Here is a 21,637-nt window from a genome sequence, read left to right on the forward strand (position 1 = left end):
ATGTTCCTTCCCAGTGCCCTGACTGTGCACCCAGATCCTGGCCTGCAGCACCCATGGGAATCTCCTCAGAACAACTGCCACCCTTCACCTGTGCTCGGTCAATGTCCCCCTGCTATCCTAGCCCTGGGCTCCCCACACACACACAGTCCTGATCTGCCTGCACACCCTCTCTTTCCCCGTCCTGGGCCTGCTCATTGCACCGGGTTCTCCTGTTTGCAGCCGAGCAACCTGCCAATCATGATCTGCTATGTCTAGTCTTCCCTAGCAGTGCCAGATGTGGGCACACGGGGCAGGAGCCGAGAGGCGCAGCTGGGGCGTGGACGTTCGCTCCGCCTCAGCCCCGTCTGGAGGTTTGGTAACTTGGCCACCCGCCATCCTGCTAAGGGGAGGCTGACAGGGTGGGGTTGTTCTAGCCCATACCTGAAAGCTGTCTCATTCTCATTGGGGGGAGGGATAGCTCAGTGGTTTGAGCATTGGCCTGCTAAACCCAGGGTTGTGAGTTTAATCCTTGAGGGGGCCATTAAGGGATCTGGGGCAAAAATCTGTCTGGGGATTGGTCCTGCTTTGAGCAGGGGATTAGACTAGATGACCTCCTGAGGTCCCTTCCAACCCTGATATTCTATGATTCTATAGCACCTGATGACATGCCCCCTTCCGGAGCACTGGGGGTGGGGGCAGGGGAAGGAGATCCCCCAGGAATTGCCAGGCCCATGTGCACCCCTGGATTTCCTGAGCAGCCATAGCATGCTTGGTGCTGCATCAGACACAGACATTGGCATGGTCTCTGCCTGGAGAAACGTGCTGGGAGCCAGGCAAGGAGCTTTCATCCTGCCCCCCCTCTCAATCTGATATTGACATGCCATGGGTGGAGATGGACTGCAGCCGGGGGCGGGGTCTGCAGGCATGTGTGGCCGTGGCATACTTCGAGAGAAGGTGGGGCCCAGTGCTGGGGGTTGGCACGGATACAGGTGTGAAGAGGGGAAATGTCAGGCTGACGGCTCCAGCAGAGAAAGGGGCACGCACGGGAGACAGAAACCCATGCGCAGATGAGGCAATGTGGATTGGACTGATGGGCAGAGGAGGGCTGCGGCTGGGCAGGGAGCATGGCCGTGGCCATGTGCTGCCAGCCAACACCTGAGAGTCTGATCCCTGTGTGACAATGCGGTTCTGGCGGAACCCAACTGAGAGTGCCAACTCAGGACAAATTGCTCAAACAGGGCAGTTACAGCCCAAGGCTGGGGTTTTTTCCACATCTAAGACAAACCAAACCAGCCAGACTAAGAGGACTTCGGTCTCACCCCACTGGCTAACCGCAAGTCTCACAAGCAATCTCCTTAGGCACTCCAGTTTCCCAGTATCACCACCAGTACCACTCGTTATGGGGACAAATGGTTATGAAAACCAAGACCCCAGTAAAAGAAAAAGGTTCTCCTGATCCCAAAGGACCAAGCCCCAGACCCAGGTCAATATACAAATCAGATCTTACCCACAAATCACGCTGTTGCCAATCCTTTAGAATCTAAAATCTAAAGGTTTATTCATAAAAGGAAAAAGATAGAGATGAGAGTTAGAATTGGTTAAATGGAATCAATTACATACAGTAATGGCAAAGTTCTTGGTTCAGGCTTGCAGCAGCGATAGAATAAACTGCAGGTTCAAATCAAGTCTCTGGAATACATCCCCCGCTGGGATGGGTCCTCAGTCCTTTGTTCAAAGCTTCAGCTTGTAGCAAAGGTCCTCCAGAGGTATGAAGCAGGATTGAAGACCAGATGGAGATGAGGCATCAGCCTTATATAGTCTTTTCCAGGTGTAAGAACACCTCTTTGTTCTTACTGTGGAAAATTACAGCAAAATGGAGTCTGGAGTCACATGGGCAAGTTCCTGCATACTTTGCTGAGTCTCAAGGCATATTTGCCTTCTCTCAATGGGTCCATTGTATAGCTGATGGTCCTTAATGGGCCATCAAGCAGGCTAGGCAGAGCTAACACCAGTTTGTCTGGGATGTCACCCAGCAGCATAGCATAAGTTTGAAATACAGACAATAGAGCCAATATTCATAACTTCAACTACAAAATTGATACACACATATAGACAGCATAATCACAACCAGTAAACCATAACCTTGTCTTAGACACCCCATTTGACCCCCTTTATACAAGATTTGGGTGCCACTACAGGACCTTGGTTGCAACAATGATCTATATGGTCCCAGATTATATCAATAACGTCACACCCTGGGAGGAGAGGCTGCCCCTGCTCTGCTCCCAGGCTGTTCAGACTCCTGCAATACAGGCGCAACCCTGGGATGCGCTGGGTACCCAGAGCACCCTCTGAAGTCACTGGCGCACTCCGCACCTCAGACACTGCTCTGACCGAAGAAATGTGGAGTGGGTGTGTGTCATTGTTATTCTCATCCCCCTATTTAAGGTGGGGGGAAACTGAGGCATGGAGGGGGATGTGACTTGCCCAAAGTGATGAGTAGGTGGCAGAGTCAAACAGAACCCAGGAGTCCCTGGGAGATTGGATGGGAAACGGAGCAGGAGCCACGGGGGTGCTGCAGGACTTGGGCTTTGGGCTGGGTTGTTTGGGGGCTAGGCTGCTGTTCAGATGAGTGATGGGATGGTCCCATGGCTGGGTCACTGCACCCAGGCTTAGGAGACCCCAGGTTCTGTTCTGGGTCTGTGCAGCACCCAGCACAGTGAGGGCCTCATCCAGGACCTGGCCACTCACTGTGACCTCAGGACAGTCCCTTGGTCATGGATGATAATCCTGCTCTGCCCTGGAGTAGACCCCGGGCTCGAGAGGTACCATGTCCTGTGCGCTGTGGGTAGTGTTCTAATGCCCTGCGTCTCTTGAGCACCTTCTAGCTAAGGGCTTCCTGGTCTGGGAGGAGGGACTGCTACTGCCCGATGGCGAAGGCAACCGCTGGGCTCACAGTACCAGGGAAGGGACTGAGCCTAGTGCCCTGCTCTGACCACTAGATGCCACCCCCACCTCCAGATCCTGGTTGCCTCCCTGCTGGGGGGTGCTGGGTGCCAAGCACTATGCCAAGTTGGGCCCCTAGTTAGTATGTAAGGGCCAGAGCAGCAGCACCCCCTGCCAGTCCCCACAGCATCCAGCCTCTCACCCCCCGATCCCAAAGCCATGGGGCTTGGAGTCTCCCTCTGCCTATGGCCTGTGTGGCTCATTGACTTGGGGGCCGGGCAGGACTCATCCCATGGGCTCTTAGGCTGAGATTTTTCTTAGCCTATCAACGGTAATGGGAATGGGGGGTTCACATCCACTATAGTCCATTTCTAGAGCTAATGGAGAGAAGCTTTGTGCCTGAATCCGATCTAATGGCAGGGAGTTCCACAGGCTGATTGTGTGTGCCAGAAAGTATCTCCAAGCGGGCTGTGCGGCTGGGCTGGCCATTGCTGGTAGCTACAGTTACAATTAGGGTGACCAGATGTCCCGATTTTATAGGGACAGTCCCGATATTTGGGGCTTTGTCTTATATAGGCACCTATTATCCCCCACCCCTGTCCCGATTTTTCACACTTGCAGTCTGGTCACCCTAAGTTACATGGAGTCTGCACTCAATGACATACATGTCCTCTGTCTGAATGACCTCCTCTTGGGCTTGCTCCTGGCGATCGGATGGGAGCTAGAGGGGCTGAGCACAGGCCCTGCTATCTGAAGGCAAGGTCTGGTCTCTTCCTCATGCACAGGCCCAGGGAGGAATCTACCGAGTTATTTTAACGCTGCCTGCATAGGGGAAGTTTCACTACCATGGAAATGGCTGTTTGGATGCACCTGCCTGACTTTGCAAATCTCCTGTTGGAATGAGTCAGAGACTGGTAGATTACTAGGAAGCCAACCCCCGGCCTGTGCTGAACTGGCCATTGGACTCCTGTCCTGCCGAGAGTGCATGGGAAGTGTGTTTAGTTGATTTGATGTGGCCCTGGACTAGAATAGCAGGGGGCTGTGGGTTAGGATAGAGGGGCATGGGCAGAGCTGTGGGGCGATGGGGGCGGGGCTGTAGGTGTGAGGTGCATTGGCAGTCATGGGGTGGTGGGATCTGTTTGGCTCCAGCACCCTTCATCTGTCTGTGTATCACTCCCATGCACACCAGTCAGCAGAGAGCCCTCCAGGATAGATAAGCCCTGAATTTCTGAGCGACCATAAAGAAACGAAAGGGGGACGGACCTGTTCCCCACCACCCACTTTTGCAGGTTACCTTGAAGTCCGTGCAGAAGATTGCATCGCAAATGGAAATTCTCCTTTACCTCGGGCAGTAGAACTGAGCTCAGCCTGCGGTGGTCGTATCACACCTGTTTGAATGCTGGCACGTGCTCCTCAAGCCAGATCTTGATAACATATCGATTGCTTGTGGATTTTCAAAGGAGACTATTTATCCAGGTTTGTCCTGGACCAAGACCCCTTTGCGATGGGCGCTGGCCATTATTCATTAGGTGTATTATGGTAGCACCAAGGAGCCCCAGCTGTAGACTCGAGCCCTATTGTGTTAGGTGCTGTGCATACACGTCTGGGCACGTCAAATATTTGTTGTTTTCTTTAGAAATTGACAGGCGTTGTGCAGGAGAAGGAGCTGCTCCGTAGTCACTATGAAGCTGGTCTCCCTTCTGGGCAGGGGAGCAGTTGTGAATTGATTGGATTTTCTGCCAGTTCTGTTTGTCAAAGATTAGGCTGAATAGTGGCGACAAATTTCCGCCCTATGGGTTCTTCACTAAGGGTTTAGAATAGTCCTTGTTCGTGTTGTCTGATTGGCCCTCTCAGTCACATTGGGATCATTTCTGTTTCCTGTCTGGACGGCTGACAGTTTGTGACTAGGTGGAGTATAATAACCTCTAGCTCTTACTTAGCACTTGCATCCAGTAGCTCTCAAAGCGCTTCGCAGAGGAGGTCAGAATCATTATCCCTGTTTTATAGATGGGGAAACTGAGGCACAGGGAGGGGGAATGACTTGAGAAGGTCCCCCAGTAGGCCAGTGGCAGCTGGGCATAGAAGCCAGGTCTGCTGAGACTAATAAATATCAAGGAACACTCTTGCCACAAATCATTTGGGCTCAGGTTTGTGATTGTTTCAGGGTTCAGGAGGATGGTCTGGTGGTTAGGGCCCTAGCCTATGACTTGGGAGACCTGTGTTGAATTCCCTGCTCTGCAGCCTTCCTGTGTGACTTTGGAAGAGTCACTTAATCACTCTGTGCCTCAGTTTCTCGTCTGCCCAATGTGGCTGGTAGCCCTTCCCTGCCTCCCAGGGGTGTGTGAGGATCAAGACATGACCGGTGGTGATGAAAAGGGCTGGATGAGAGCTAGGGATGGTTGTCGTCTTTTCACGGGACTGCTTGAGGACAGGGAGGCGCCCACCAATCTCAGCGAAGCGACTGTGTCAGTTCCGTAAATGCCAGCGAATGGGCTGTTGTGCCATCTGGCTGGCTCCTGCTGGCTGAGCGTGCAGGGTGAGACTAGATTTCCTGCTACGGCTCCTACCCCCGCTGAACTAGGAGTCTGTATGGGAAAGCTACAGCCACCCAGAAAGCTTCCCTCATTGCCTTTGAGAGTATATAACATCACCGCGCCCTGCCCGGGTTACACTGACTAAGGGTTGCACGGGGTGACAGTTCCCCACTGTGCAAAAGGGACCCCTCGTATGCCCCACGGCTGCCCCCAGGATTAATATGACACTGAGGACTTTCACCCACCAAATACTGTGGCAACACGTCCTCCGCGTGCCAGAGTGACCCCTGTGTCCCAGCCCAGCCCTGCTCCCTGGGGTCAGATGCCGTTCCCAGAGGGTTTGCTGAGAGCTCCCCAGGAGCCCCACGCATTTGCTGCCCTCTAACTGCTAGGCGTCGGGTGTCCGCTCCCCACCCCCCACCGGCCTTCGTTGTGTCTGGACCGATCTCCCCCTGCCTCCACCAATTAATTCCCGGCAAACTCACGGCTCAGCAATGCAGCCTCTCTCCTCTGCCGCAAATCCTTCTTTCCATAGGGTTCAGCTTGTTCCCCCGCCGCCGGCTGGCTGAGCGCAGTGGCCCCGCTCACGCCGAGCCGTTCCAAACCACAGACACGTGATGAGGCAGACAGCGGCCTTCCCTCACTGGAGTTGCTCTGAGGTCGAGGGGAAGGATGGGAGCAGGGGAGTTTGTGTGTTTGGGGGAGGAATGTTAAATCCGAGAGGAATGTCTGTTTTGCACACATGGTCCAGATCTCTCCCTTCCCATCCCTACCGCTGGCTCCCCCGCAGAACATCATACGCATCCGCCAGGGGCTCAGCGCAGCACTTGCTGCTAGGGGCTTAAAACAATGCTGCCGTGTTTGGGGGCATCAAAGCGAAGGTTTAGCCAGAGTTTAAACCCAGCCACAGCTATTGATGGCCAGGGGCCAGCGAGGCTACTGCCGTGCTCTGGTGGCTGACATGTCGTGTGCTTCCAGCTGCCAGAGGAAGACCCAAGGTTGTCACCTCTCCTAGCTGCTGCAGCAGTACAGATGGGATGGGGGGTTGCCTGGGTTAAAGGGGGCTGAATCGGGATGTTAACGCTAGAGGCACAGGGCCTGAACCCCCGCCCCCACACCCTAAGCTGCGTCGTGCCTCAGATACGGTCATGTTATGATGCCAGCACAGAAGAGCTGCTAGTGAAGGGCATTTGGTGCCTCCCCTTGGATTTGAGACCTGCCCCCAAAGGAGCGTTCGGAGTCAGATCAAGGAACAGAGCTGGCCAGGAACGGAGAGAGTATTCTGTCCATAGGGTGGTGGGACAGACCCGGGGTCACTAGGTACTCGGCTCCTGCCGCCATGGGATGATCCTGATATCTAGTGCTGTTCATCCCAAAGCGAATTAGTATCATCATCCCTGCTTCACAGAGGGGGAAACTGGGGTACAGAGACTTGCCCAAGGTCTCCGGCAGGAATAGAACCTAGGTCTCCTGAATTGCAGTCTGGGGTTCTATCCACTAGGCCATGCTGCCTTCCCTAACAGCAGGTCTAAGCCATCTGCCCCTAGTGCAAGCTTATTTCCTCTGCTGTGTTCTCCAGTGTCTCACCCCCTCTAGGCCGAAGTGCCTCAAGCGATGAGGTTCCCACCGGGAAAGTATCCCATAGCCCTGGAGAGCTCAGACTGCTAGGCAGCCTACGGCTTCCCTTTCTCTGTGGCATCCCAGCCGCACTGGTTAGACCCCTCAGAGCACCCTAAATCATCCTCTCCTTCCTTGGTATTAACAGAGTGTCTGCATTGCTCAGCCTGGCTTCTGGGCTTAGCCCAGGTCAACTGACCACACAGCAACTTCTGGGTCCCGATGCCAAGGGAGCTCCATACAGCGGGCTGCCCTAGATGGAGGAGGAGCATAGGCGTGAATCCACTCATGGGCCGGGTACGCCAGGGAGGCACTGAGGATGTCGACTAGGTGACTGCCCCCAGACCTTGCCTCTGAGCAGGAGGAGACCGGCGGCGACGGGGAAACTGCGAACCTCCAAATGCGCTTGAGCCGTATGTGCCAGTGGCCCTGGGCTCCCTCCTCCCCCCGTTGGCATACCGCCCTGACTGCAGTGAGGCACGCAGCTGGACCCCTACCCCCCAGCTATCCAGGCGACTAGGGGGGCAGGGGTCCAGCTGTGTGCCTCACTGCAGTCAGAGCGGTATGCCAACGGGGGGAGGAGGGAGCCCAGGGCCACTGGATTCGGAGTCAGGAGTCCTGGGTTCTATTCCCAGCTTTGCCATTGACCAACTTTGGGCAGTCATGCCTGTGTGCCTCAGTTTCCCCATCTGTATCATGATGCTGGTAGTAGTTGGCTTCCCTTGGGAATGGCTCTGGTGTCTGTGGCTGAAAGCCTGTATCAGTGCTATGTGCTCTGAGTCAATACTCTTCTGGCAGGGTACGCGGGGGCATCAGCACTGTGTGACTCCAGCACATGCCACCTGCGGCTCCCTACGGTGGCTGCGAAGGCTGTCGCTGGAATCACTCGTTTCACTGTTATCAGTAACCCGATCAGAGTCGCTGCGTTGGAGTCATGTCTGCCACTTTCCTTAGCTAGGGTATTTTCCCCCTTCTGGCTCATTACTGCAGGGCTCGCCGGCCAGCCGGGGGCGCTGCTCCCTGGACTGTTAATGTAGTGGGGGAGGTGAGCCCCACCGGCTACACCTGTGCAGGGTTGGCCTGCAAGCCAGGCAGCCCACAGCAGCTGGGGCCTGGCTGGAGAGCTGAGCTCAAGGCAGGCAGAGGGCTGGGGCAGACTCCCGGTTGGCAGGCCTGCACAGAAGAGAGCAGGGCATGACCCAAAGCAGGGAAGGGCTGGGAAGCTGTGCCCAGTGTGGATGGCGGAGGGGAGATGGACTGGGGGCGCAGTGCCTAGTGTGTGAGTGGGGCCCTGTGCCCGGGGCGGGGCTGCCCCTGAGAACGACTGTTGCTGGACTCTGTGCTCACTGCTGTTGTGCAAGCTAAGCTGCACTCCTGCCGACCTGGGCGAGTGCCTTTTAAGGATGGCTGTTGCTGGGGTTGAAGGGTGTGTTGTTCAAACACACCCTGCTCTCCTGCCCTTTGGGGGAGTGGGTGTGCTCTGAGTTGTTTTTGGGGTGGCCCCCTGGCTGGCTCAGCAGCACAGCTTGATCCTTGGCTCAAGGCACAAGAGTCACTCTGTTCCCTGGTGAGTATAGTAGGCCGTTATCCTTTGGGGCACCAGCCACTAGAGGGGAATATTGCACACCGCTAGCATGTACCGGGTTATCATTTCACCCATGTGGATGGGCTTTAAAGGGCCAGATCCTGCAAATTGCTGCACATCTTCAGTTCTGCAGGGGGCTCTCCGCATCTCCCAGGGCAGCTTGCAAATCTCTCCCGCCCCCTCTTCCTCTTTACACCCGGCTGGCTTGGTTCTCACCCCGGTGACACTGCGCTCCTTGTCTCTCGCCCCTTTCCCCTCTCACCCCATCCATCTGTCTCGTTACTCCCACCAAGCAGGGAGGGGAGTGGCTGGGCTGGGAGCCGATTGTTGGTGTTGGTGCTCTTCCCGCTCCATGTGCTCCAGCAGTTGTCAGGGCAGATACAAACAGCGCAGTGTTCGGGGAGCCCCGGTGGAGCTGGCTGCTTTGACAGTCCCTCTTTTATTCGCCGGCGGAGATGGGGCGGGGGGGTCTGTATATGATGGATCGGAGCAGGAGATGGTGACTCTCCGGCTCTGAGCCAGCGCTGGCCTCGCCTTGCAGCCCGAACGACTTTGAAGAGTCCTCCAGCCACTGAACCTGGCGTTCAGCAGGAGCTAGTCTATTATTGATCGCATGCGCCCGGCCGGCTGCGATTGCTCCATAGCAAGCCGCTCCCTTCGCTAGAAAGTGCTCCCCATGTTTGCTCTGCTCCCCCCACAATGGATTGCTCACTCCCTGCTGTAACAGCATGCGCTACAATGGGGGGTGCGCCGAAGTTACCCGCACCCAGATTCTCAAAGGGGCTTAGGCTCCAAACTCACATTGATTATAATGGGAGTTAGGAGCTTAACTCCTTAGTAATCTGGGCCCTAGTGATCATGCTTAGCATGCAAGTAGCCTCCCTTTCTCCTCCAGGTGCCTTGTACATACCCCCTGCCCCAGCCCCTGTGCTAATGGGGTCACTACGGCAGGAGTCTTTAGGGACCCTACATGGGGCCTCACGTGTCTAATCTGAGTGACAGTCCCTCCAGCAGCCCCACTGCGCCCCCTGCTGACTCAGATGAGGAGAGTGCCTGCCTCTGAATTATCTAGTCTGTTCAGGTCCCCCATCCGAGCACTAACACAGCAGAGTGCTGCTTAGTTTGGCAGAGCCGACAACATAACAGCACAGCCTGAGAGGAGTGCAGATGAGACTTAATGAACGGGTTAATGTGAGTATTGCTGGCCTCTACTGGATGGGATCAGAACTGCTGCATTGTGTGTCATAGGCCCCGTGTTGCTAACAGCTAAAGGAGATTCTCCTGTAGTTCAAGTGGCAGGGCCTGGGCTTTGGGAGCGGGAGGAGCTGCGTTCTTGCCACAATGTTACCCATGGCTGTGACCTGCACTGTACTGACCGCTGGGAAGGACCTAGGGGCCACAGGCTTGTTGCAGAGCGACGGTCATGGTATAAGGTGGCCGAGGATGCATATTCCCTGCCTGACACCAGTTCTGGCCTGGGGCATGCAGGTATGAGAGCTGCTCCTCAGCTCCTCTTACAAAGGGCATTGTGGGTCTGTGCCTCACTTGACTGCGGGAGGCATGAAGTGTTGCCTCGGGAGAGGGGGGACTTTGATTTGGCTTGAGGACCTTGTACAGTCAAGATCCTTCAGTGGCAGATTCTCCCAGTCCCGATAAGGGGCCGGGTAAACCTTTCCCAAAGCTCACAGAGAGGCGTCAGGGCTAGAACCTGTGCCACTTGAACCTGAACAGCATTTGGGGCTTAAAATTATGCACTGAACTGAAGGATCCATAAACAACTGTCTGTCTCCCTTATGGGCCTTTTGTTGAGGATGACGTAGTGCCCCCAGACCTCACTCAGCACGGCGATCCCATTGTGTTAGGTGCTGTACAAACACGGTCCCCACCCACTGCATAGGAATAACGCAGCAGTGCCTTGGGGATGCTCCCATGTGCACCGCCTCCTGCATAGTGTCTTTCCACCTTCAGTTTTAAAGGGAAAAAAGTCCTTCCCCCTTGTTCGGGAAAAGGAAACAGAGCAAAGGGTGTATGAATGATGGTGTCAAATAATATCAAAGTAGAGCAGAGCTCGGAATAGCCACTGCTAGATGCAAGAATGCTAATTTTTAGAGCTGGATGGAAGAGAAAATTTCCATTCCATGAAAATTCTGATGTTTCGACGTTGGTTTTCAGTCCAATCTGGAGAAGTGGAAATTCCCGGCGGGATAGCAACTCTGGAATATTTCAGCTTGGGAACGCCGAACAGTTTCATTCGGATAATGCTGAGGTGTATCGTTCCGGCAAGGCAAAACTGGGGGGGGTTGAATAAAGTCAAAACATGATAATAGAATATGAAATATTAGGTAGTGTTTGATAGATTCTGTATGCAAACATAAGGGAATATTCAAGGTAATATTTTACTAGCCTAGCAAAGTCTACATGAATTGAAACGCTGCATTCAAGGTGATTCTCTTTGACATTTTTCTCATGACAATTTCTTCAAAGTCCCGCAAAACGTTTTGATTTCGACAAAGGTGCATTTCTGGTGGGAAAACGTTTCCATCCAAAATGTTCGACCTAGTTCTAGGAGCTTTGCAGGAAGCACCAGGGCCACCCCTCTGCTCTGGACTCTGCAGCACGGCGCTGGGACAAGCTCTTCCCCATGCGGCCAGTGAAGCTGCATCTAGATGGCAGCAATCTGTCCCAGTGCAGTTACATGAGCGTGGTTGCACTGGAGCCATTGCTCACTGCATTGGTGCAGCAGACCCTAGGCTTACACTAGCATAGGGGGCCGCCCCGGGGATATAAACACCCCAAAGCACGTTTTCCTACAGCAGACAAGCTCTAGCGTCCTCATCCCTGCATGGGGGCATCCACCTAGAGGGCAGGTCACTCCTGCACTCATCCCGGGAGGTGGACCGTGGCCCCTGTAGGAAGTGTATGAACATCACTGATTCAGTCATCTGGCATGAGCCGCCAAACAGATGGCAAAATGGAGCCATTTTCAGGCCTGATTGCTGCCCTGGATTCAGGCTGGCAGCTTGTTATTCTGTATTTGGTGTACAGTATTACGGTAGTGCCTAGGAGCCCCCATCGTGGCCCTGGACCACGTTGTGCTAGGCGCTGTACAGAGACAGAACCAAAAGGCAATCTGCCCTAAAGAGCTCACAGGCCCCCCCCCATGCCATGACCAACCCACAAGCCCCCTCTACACAGTAACCCTAATGGAGCGAGAGGCCATGATAATTATGAGGTCATCACGGTGGGGGGCTCTGGGCACCCCCGCCCCCCCCCAGTACATTGGAGGCTGCCTCACTCGTGGCACTGCTGGAGGTGGGGGGATGTAGAGGTGGGGGTGCCATCCCAAAGAGAGCAAGTCCCTGCTGTTGGATCTGGACGGTGAAGTCCCCTTGCGCAAGGCTGTGAGGAGCCAGCCTCCTTTTACTCCTGGGGCCTCGTGATAGCCCTGGGCCAGGGCGCCCAGCTGCTTCTCACCTTCGCAAACAAGGAACAAGCTCAGTTTTAGGTTTAGTGTTTGGGTCCCTTGCCGGAAAGTGAAAGCAGCTCAGTGGGGGAATTGGGAGCCAGAGACTGCAGGAGCTGCCCCGAGTCAGGGGAAGGAGGGGGTTTGGAGGAGATTGCTGTGGGGTTCCCCCCCACACACACACACACCCGGTATGACTTTCCCATGGAGAAGTGGTTGGTTCGGTGAGTCAGTAGTTACTGCACAGAGAGATTAGCGAGCAGCCTTCTGGATTCAGGGCCAGCTTTGGGTGAAGATTTGCTTGAGGTCATCCAAGGTCCCCTGGTGCTTTTATGTTGTGATCCCTGTAACAGGGGCCTGCCAAGGCGAGGAATGCCACAGAAATGAGGAAACAAATCCTTGGAACATGGGCGCTGCCAGGCTGGATGGGAGCTGGAATCCGGTACCCAGTCTCCTGTCTCTGACAGCGGCCAGTACCAACTGCTGCAGAGGTGGAACAACCTGCCCCCAGGTAGGTCTTATCCCTAATAGCTAGGGGTTGGCTTAAGCCGTGCAGCAGGAGGTTTAATATTGGGGCTGTGGATCTGTTCTGACAACATGGTTACCCATCCTTCAAGGGGTGTGTGTTGTGTCTGTGGCTGGTGCTCAAACCTAATTACCTAGGTGTTCGCTCACAATCCAGGCTAATGCTCCCTTAATTGCCTTTTGCATGGAGACCTGCCTCTGTTGCAATCTAATTACTGTAAATTGGGGGTGCTGCTCTGTGGATTCAGTGCTGCCTAGCTGCTCACTGCCAGAGGGAATAGCTGCCCAGGGCGTCCCAGCAGGCCTGCCGCGTGTGGGTGAAGATTGCATACCAGGCATGCAATGGGGCAGTGTCGCACAGGGACCCAAGAGAGCTGAAATCTATTCCCGGTCCTGTCGCTGACTAATGTGGGACACTGAGCAAGACTTTTCCCTTTTTGGTGCCTTAGTTTCCCTGACTAAGGAGCTTTGTAAAGTGCTTTGAGATCCTCAGGTGCTGTATAGGTTGGAAGGGGTGGGCTAGTGGTTAGAGGCACTGGACTGGGACTCAGGAGCCCTGGGGTCAACTCCTGGTTCCGTTGGGCAAGTGACTTAACCTCTGTGTGCCTCAGTTTCCCATCAGTGCAATAGGGATAACTGCACTGCCTGGCCTCACAGGGGTAAATACGGTAAAGGTTGTGAGGTGCTCAGATACTGTGGTAAGGGGGGCCAGAGAAGTACCCAGATAGCTAACCCAGTGGTCAGTGTCTGGTGTGCATGAGGGGGGCTGGTTTATGGAGGGGCAGAGTCACCCCAGCTCCTATGGGCCATGGGGCAGTGATGGGCTGGCCCCTTGGAGTCACATGCCTACGCGTGGATTTTGGTGCCTGGCTCTAAGCCGGCTGTTCCTGGGGGAGGTGCCAGCTGCCAGGATCACAGGAAGGAGTGTGCAGCCCCAGGGAATGGGCCAGGACTGCTCCTGGCATCTCCAGGGCTGGCTGGGGCACGGCGGGGTCTCCCCCTGCCCACCCCCGGCTGTGGGAAGGATCACAAGGACACCCCACCCCTCTCTAGCTCCTCACATTTTCAGAGCCTGTTGGAGGCATTAACTAATTAAGGACCCAGCTGCTGGAGAAGTGAAACCACCTCCCCTCCTTCTGCGTGACCCGGGAAACCCCGGCTGCAGAGCCCAGCGTGCCAGAGATGCTGTGAAAGCACCAGGTGCCGGGGAATTACCTGGCCTCACAGCGGAGTGTCTTGGGGGGTGGGGGGGAGGTGATCTGTGTTGACAGTGAGTCGCTCCGTATTGGAGAACAAAGGAGTTGCCAGCCAGCCGACCGCCTGCCCGGCCCTGCAAGGGGCACAGGCCGTGGGGTAACTAGCCTTCACCCGGAGGCAGTAGTCCCTCAGCAGGAGGCTGAATGCTCGGTATCCATCCCTGCAGTGTCCTTCCATTATAGAAACTAGAAATGGCCCCTTCTGGTCCATCCCCTTGGCCGATGCAGCGCTGCATCCCCAGCCCCTCTCGTGGGAGCTAGCTCGTCTCTCTGTGTCCTCCTTCGGGTGCCCCTGCCCCTGGGGTCCCACCCTGTTCTCTGGGTGCAGGGTTCCAGCCCCCGCCCCCAGTCAGTGCAGCCACATGGGCCTCGAGTCCTCTATTTATCTAGGTTTGTCAAGGGTAGCAGCAGCACCGGCTTTCCCAGCCGCAGTGCCTCCACGCAGACCCACGGGGTGGGTGGGGTGTCCTGGACCAAGGGCAAACCCAAGTCCTCAGCCCCTCCGCGCAAGCTGCCAACATGACATGGTGGGGGTTGCAATGGAGATGGGGGTCCCGTCGTAGCTGGGCTGAGAACCCACCAACTCGCGGAACACAGACCATTGTGCTGACAAGTCACGGGAAAGGCTTTACTTGATCACTGACCTAGGCTGGAACTGAGCTGGCGCCTGTAGCATCCTGATTGTTAGCACCTTCCTCCCTTCAGCCCCTCTGCATCGCTGCCCAACCTCTGGGAGGCACAGACCCCTCCCCCCCAGGCAAGCTCCCTGTTCCCCCTCCCGTCTCTGAGGTCTAGATCCTCAAAGGTGCTTTGGTTCCTAACTCCAGCAGAGCTCAGGGCAGGAATAGCAGGAGGCTGCAGGTCAGGATGGGGGGGAGGAGCCCCAGGCTGGGATAATGGGTTGGGGTCGGCAGCATGGGGTTATGTAATGTGAGCGGACGTCCGCAGGAGGCTTAGATGCTCCCTATGGCCTGAGCTGGCTGTGAACAGGCATCTCCGATGCATTGTCCTGTTTGTATCCAGATGCACCCCAGTGCCGGGGGGGCTGGAGCTGGGGCACAGGGTCCTCCCCCACGTCCCATCACCGATTCTTGCCCTTTCCGTTGTCCCCGGCTAGACTCCTTCGACCGGCCTGCGGGGGCTTCGCTGACCTACTCAGCCACTGACCTGAAAGGAGGCCGTGCTCATCCGGGCCCGTCTGTGGCGGGGAAGCCCTGCGGGCATACGGCTCCCCCCGTCATGGGCCGGATGGGCCTTTGGGAGAAATGGCAGCTGCCACCCCAGTCCGGAGCGGCCCTTCCTCACTCCAGCTGAGGGCTGATTGACAGCCTGGGAGATGGGCTTTTCCACACGGTCTGCTGAGCCTGCCGCCTCCTTCCCAGCTACCCCGGCAAGCAGCCCATTGCTCCAGAGGGAGTTCTGCCGGGCAGGGACCCAGCAGCCGGGTCGGGACAGTGCCCCGCTGTACCTGTGAGCCACAGACCTGCCATACCCCTGCTGCTGCCCTGGCCCGGCAGGACGGAGAGGGCTGGAGGCCCAAGCTTGCATAGGCGCCAGCTGGGAGGAGGAGGGTTGGACAGCCCGGAGGTAAGAGGATGAGGGGCCGGGGGGCATCTCTCTCCTATGACCCAGGTCCACTTGGGGCCACTCTCCCAAGAGCTCAGCTCCCCTTGGGACACCGTACATCCGTGTGCGCGAAGCCTCTGGGCCACAGGAGCCATGCGAAAGGCGCCTGTGCCCTGGCCCTCGAGCTCCAGCCAGTGATTTCAGTGGGGGAATTTTGGATATAGTGAGGCTGGCTGGCTGGGAAGGGGGATCTCCGGCTGGGTGGGGGGATGCACCAGCACATGTTGTGTGTGCGCGTTCCCTGTGTGGATGCATGGTGTGTTTGTACGTTCCGTGTGTGTGTGCATTCCCTGATTGTGTGTGCATTCCTTGGGTGAAGTCCTGGCCCCGCTGAGCTCCGCGACCAAGCCCCTTCCTCTCGCTGTGTTGGGAGGGGAGGGTTTCTTGCTGATGTTAAAATTAGTAAAACTCCAGTGGGTGGAAAAGGGGTGTGTGGGAGAGACCAAAAATGCCTGCGCTCAAATCGAACGTGCAGCATGTCTAAGGGTCCTGGGCTGGGGGTGAGGGGGCTGGGACTGAGCTGGGGGAACACAGGAGCAAAGGCCACTAGGCTGGGAGTGGGGACGGGGAGACCAGGCAGTCAGGGGGGCTGGAACCATGTATATAGTGGGGGGGCTGAGAGCCATTGAACCAAACTGTAAACCCTGCATACGATGGAATGCACTTCAAGCCAGGGGGCGCGGCAGCGCCCCTGCTTCCAGCACCTATGTAGGCGATGGGATGGGAGGGGTGCTGGCCTGTCCCAGCCCCGCCCCCTCTCTGCAATGCCCTCCAGCTCCCTTACAAAATAAGCCTGGAAGCGAATTCTCCAGTGGCTCCCACATCAGCTCAGCCTCGGCGGGAGGAAAGAGCTCAGCCATGAGCGGTGGGTATCATAGGCCAGGGGAGGCTGCGGCTGCTGGACGCCCAGTTGCTGGGTTTGGCGGCAAAGCTTTTGCTTTATTATGCCCCATGCAGGTTCCAGGGTGGCTGAGGAGGCACATACAGTACAGTACCGCCTCCTCAGCCACCCCGGAACCTGTGTGGGTGGAGCAGACCCAGCCCAGAGGGGACTGTCCCCGGGGATCCTGCCCTTGCAGACCCCATGTGGCTAGCCCTTCCTGGGGTGAGCAGGGCTGGGGAATTCCCTGGGACCGCTGGCAGCAAGGCAGGGCTGCAGGACCGGGCCCAGGCTCTGCTGCTGCTGGATGGCAGAGCCGAGGGCGGAGGGAGCTCCCCGTGCGCTATGCACACCGAGTTCCCCCTTGGCGTGTTGGGAATGCAAGCAGCGGGGTGCAGCCACTAGGGGGCGATCACTGTCAGGCTGATCAGGGGAGACATGCCAGTCCCAGCTGGGAGAAAGGTCTGCTCCTGGGAAGGGATGCAGGGTCGGTGACTGTGTGCATGGGGCGCTCCCAGGTGAGGGATGAGGCAGCGGGGTCATTTCAGGGGGGTGGTGGGCCTGGATCACACCTATCCCCCCCTTCACCCAGCTCAGGCATGTGCCACCCCCTGCTGAGCGGGCCCTGGATTTGAATAGCCCAGAGCTGGGAGTGTTCGGACCCGGGGGTTTGGTTCAGCTTGTTACGGAGCCAGGAGCCGCTTGCCAACCTTGACTCTGGATCTGGTCCCAAAGCCGGGCCGGGCAGGAGCAAGGGGGAGAGCAGGTGTTTCCAGCCAGTCTCTGAAAACTAACCATCGCATCTGTATGTGTCACGGGTCAGAGCAGCCTTGCCCTCCCTTCCGTCCTCAGCTCCTGCTCCAGCGGGGCTCTGCTCGGCTGCAGAGGGAAGGTGGGATTCCACGCTGGAGAGGGAGACTCGGCCACGAACGAGTGCCGGGCTCTCTGGGAATGATTCAATCTAGTGTTCTCCCTTTGGCCGTTGGAGGGAGACAGCATGGTCTGATGGGCTGGGCACCAGGACTCCTGAGTCCTTTTCCTAACCACTGTGTGACCGTGGGCACAGATAGATGGGGTCCCTCTTGTGGCACGCCCAGCTAGCAGGGGGCTGTCTCCCGGACGATGCTTTGGGGTCCTGGCTGGCTCCTGGCAGTGGGGCTGGGTTATTGTGTGTTCCCTGCCATTTGGGTGGGGGGTGGTGCTGTGATAGGTGAGCTCAGCGCTCTGCAGACTGGCCCAGGGAGCACCTCAGACGTGCTGGGGTGTTGAAGTTGAACTGGAATCACTACTGGAACCGGGAATCTGTCCCCTCTGTAAAGTGAATCCCCTCCAACCATGCCCAGTCCTGGGGTCTTCAGACCTGCTGAGCAGAGGGAGGTGGAGCTGAATTGGAGTTCACCACACAGAGGTGCTGGGGCAGGGGGCTGGAGTGGGTTTGAAATGTAAAAACTGCTCTAGAAATCCCAGTGGCGTCCATGTTGCATCTTTCCCTTGGGGCGGTGGTTAAAGACAAACCTGCGCTGGGCAACCTGCTTCAAGGTGCAGTGTCTCTTAGCTACCTGGTGTCAGTGGAGTGACTCCAGATCTAGCAGCTCCATATCTACTAATCTATCTGGATCAGTGGCTGCTAGAAGTGAGCTCAGGCGCCACAATGGGGAGTGGTTTGCTGTATTTGGGCCCTGTGGGGCTTGGGAATGCGGGATTTGCTTCCAGCCCATCTTCAGTCCCTGTCAAAGATAAAAGGGTCACGTCTCCCTCGGCCAGTGGAGTGGTCAGTGCAGTATGGGGTTAGTTAAGTCAAAGAGTCAATAGGATCCGTATTAACCCTTGGGTCGCCGGAGAGCTGGTTGCTATCCTCTGCTCTGGGCTGTGTTAATGTGTCTGGGGCCCCGGAGCACTGATCCAAGTGGGATCATCGGTGCTTGTACAATCTGGGCACAACAGGGACCCAGTCTCTGCCCTGACAGTCCTCTAGGACACTCAGGCTCTGGAGGATCATAGGAACGCCAGGCACAGGCAAACTGATTGCTAGGACTACCCCTACACACACCCATCCTGGGGCTTTTTTCACTGGCTGCTGCCTGACTAGCTACGTGAAATGTGCTTCTTAGTGGCTGGATGAGCAGCTGTCTGCCTCCTGCCCTGTCCATGCTGGGGGACATGCATTGTGCCGTCCTGCTGGTGCCCTCTAATGGGTCAGCAATGGGACTGAGGACCCCCCCACCCCCCCGCCTGTTCTCGCACTGAAGACGGCGAACAAGCCGGCTTGCCAGTGACTCGAACAGGGGCAGGATCAGGCCCCTAGTGAGCACACCAGAGCTCACGGCTAGCTCCCATGTTGAGGCCGGCCCTGTGGCTAGGAGGGATTGGCACGGTGCCCTCCCTCTGGGAAAGCTAGCCAGTGGTTTGGACCACGATAGGGGATCATGTTTGAATAGCTTCAAACCACATTCGGGTGACAAGCAGCCTTGGGTAGTTCGGCCCCTTCTGCACTGGACTGATCAGACATGACTAGGATGGCCCCCTGCCGTGTCACCGCCGCTGGCCCAAGCCCCAGGTCTTTGTGTCCCATGATCTCATGGATGATTTTAAAACCTGGGCTTAAGCATGCTTCAAACTGGGCTGTAGCCAGTCTAGTGCTGCTACCCACCCAGTCCCTGTGGGCGCTCCAGCTGGGTTTAAAGCATGTCACAATAGTGGAGATGAAGCCTTTGGAGGAACATCCCACCCCCTCCTGTTCTTCCCAAAATCCCGGCCCACAGCCCGGACGGGAAAGAGCAGCTCTCCAGCCCCCCGCAGGCGTAACCCACGCGGGAGAATGTGTTATTGGCTGCTCTTCCTAAGGCTGGCCGCATAACGCTTCCCCTCCTGGGGAATCGGCCAGCCAGGCTGCTTCCAGTTAATTCATTTGCTCTTCTCCGAGCTTCCTCCCCGCTCCTTGGTACGAGGGATGGGCCCGAGCTGCAGAACCCAGATACCGGTTGTGTGCGCCCCCAGGTTCGGGACTGTTTGGATCAGAGTTCCCATGGAAGCTGTGGTGGGTGTGCTGGCACGGAAAGCCCTTTGGATGGCAGGGGGGCTGGCTGTTTTTCTCTGGGAGCCCTGGGGGTAGGAGCTGCAGCCTTGTTCTCCTCCTGTAACACACAGCACTTGCGGCTGCGCTCAGTGGGGGTAACTCTCTCTCTCTCTTCCTACCCTGCTCCAGCTGGGATGAGAGCAGCTCCATCAGCAGCGGCCTCAGCGATGCCTCTGACAACCTCAGCTCTGAAGAGTTCAACGCCAGCTCCTCCCTCAACTCCCTCCCGTCCAGCCCCACAGCTTCCCGGCGGAACTCGGCCATAGCGGTACGTGTTGGCCACCCCGCGGAGGTCGGGACGGGTCCACCTCCTTTGTGCCTGTTCAGCGCTGGCGAAAGGGGCGGGGCGGGCAGACCTGGAGAGGGGCGGCCCATGTCCCAGTGAGAGCGCCAGTGGGAGGGGGATGCGCCAGTGACATGGGCAACTGGTGGCTAAGACCGCGACCCGCCATCTCACCACAGATGGGGCAGTGGTGGGCAAGGACTTTGTCTCTGCTGATCAGGGCCAGCCCAGCTGACGCCAGTTAGAATCGCTCCGTTGACTTCAGCCGGGCTGCCCCGACCTGCCCACAGAGGGGCTGGCCCCAGAGCCTGCTCTGGGTTATAGAGGAGTCTAGGCCATCAGAGTGTGGGGCTGTCCCATTTCCCCAGCAGTAACGCTGCATCTAAAGAGTTTGTCTCCAGCCCTGGTACAGGAGCAGAATGAGCCTTTGTGGCAATGGCACTGGGGCAAGTCAGGATCCTGGCGTCTCTTCCTGGCTCCGGCACTGACCCTGCATGGCCTCGGGCATGCTGCAGAGAGGGAAACTGAGGCATTGGCTGGGGCACCAACGCGCAGCGGGTTAGTAGTGGAGCTGGGAAGAGAACCAGGACCCCAGCCCCTTGCACCCTGCAAGGGTGAGAGGCCTGTGATCTAGAGGGGAAGGCCCCTGCGTTCTCCTCCCCAAGCGGCAGCGTCTCCTGGGCGGGCGGCGGGTGGGGTTGGCAGAGCGCGGCCCCCCTCACCTCTCTGTCCCCACCCCGCGCAGCTGCGCACGGACTCGGAGAAGCGCTCGCTGGCCGAGAGCGGGCTGAGCTGGTACAGCGAGGCGGAGGAGAAGGGCCCGAAGAAGCTGGACTACGACAGCGGCAGCCTCAAGATGGAGCACGGTGCCTCCAAGTGGCGGCGGGAGCGGGCTGAGAGCTGCGACGAGGCCCCTGCCAAGGGGGGGGAGCTGAAGAAGCCCGTCAGCTTGGGCCCGCCGGGGTCCCTGAAGAAGGGCAAGACGCCCCCAGTGGCAGTGACCTCGCCCATCACCCACACGGCCCAGAGCACCCTCAAAGTTGCAGGTGAGGCTGCAGCGGGGGGGAGGGTGTTGGGTGTTCCCACCTTCCCACGCCTTCACTGGGTTTGGCCAAAACGGGCACGACCCCTCCAGCCTCAGGAGCGAGATGTGCCACAGACGGGCCCGGTCTGTGGAGTCAGGGCTCCCCCTAGTGGCTGGCACAGGGATTACGCCAGCCAGCTACTCCCTTAGCTCCCGGGCAGGGGTTCGATCCCCTGGCTGGCTGAAGCGGCTGCGTGCTCAGGATTCAGCCTGGGGATTGGCTGGGAACCTCCTGTGACGAAGTGGGACTGTTCTTAATGTTTCCTCTAAATACTGTGTGGGTGCCTCAGTTTCCCCTATGCATTTCTTAAGTCTCTAGGTGGTGGGGAAAGGCCAGTGTGCATAAATCACTGACACTCTGTCTCCCTGGCAACAAATGGCCAGGGCCCCTTCCCCCCACCTGCAAGGAAATAGCTAAAGGTGAACAAAGAGATCAGGTGACCTCCTGGCCCAGGAAAGAAACAAAGCCGAGAGAAGGAGGGGCTGGAGGGGGTTTGGGAGTTGGAGCTACCTGGGGACTAGGAGTGAGGGCAAACGTGGGTGTCTGGCTCTCTGAACCCCATAATGGACCAGGCCGAGGGGTCCCGTTCGCCGCTGTACCTATAAGCTCTGTTTTAGACCGTGTTCCTGTCATCTAATAAACCTGTTTTACTGGCTGGCTGAGAGTCACATCTGACTGCGAAGTGGGGGGTGCAGAACCCTTTGGTTTCCCCAGGACCCCGCCTGGGCAGACTTGCTGTGGGAAGCACACGGAGGGGCATATGCTCCCAGGAGAGACCCAGG

General features: G+C 57.2%; 1 protein-coding gene across 1 annotated transcript in view; it reads left to right on the forward strand.

The window, feature by feature from the left end:
* The window catches only part of NAV1 (neuron navigator 1), a 202,768-nt gene that overhangs the window by 153,960 nt on the left and 27,171 nt on the right, over positions 1-21,637 (forward strand). The window contains exons 6-7 of the mRNA XM_065402683.1: positions 19,617-19,755; positions 20,516-20,816. Coding sequence (XP_065258755.1) covers positions 19,617-19,755; positions 20,516-20,816 — 440 coding nt within the window. The remainder of the gene's footprint in view (positions 1-19,616; positions 19,756-20,515; positions 20,817-21,637) is intronic.

This window comes from Emys orbicularis, chromosome 4 (genome assembly GCF_028017835.1).
Source record: "Emys orbicularis isolate rEmyOrb1 chromosome 4, rEmyOrb1.hap1, whole genome shotgun sequence".
Lineage (NCBI taxonomy): Eukaryota > Metazoa > Chordata > Testudines > Emydidae > Emys > Emys orbicularis.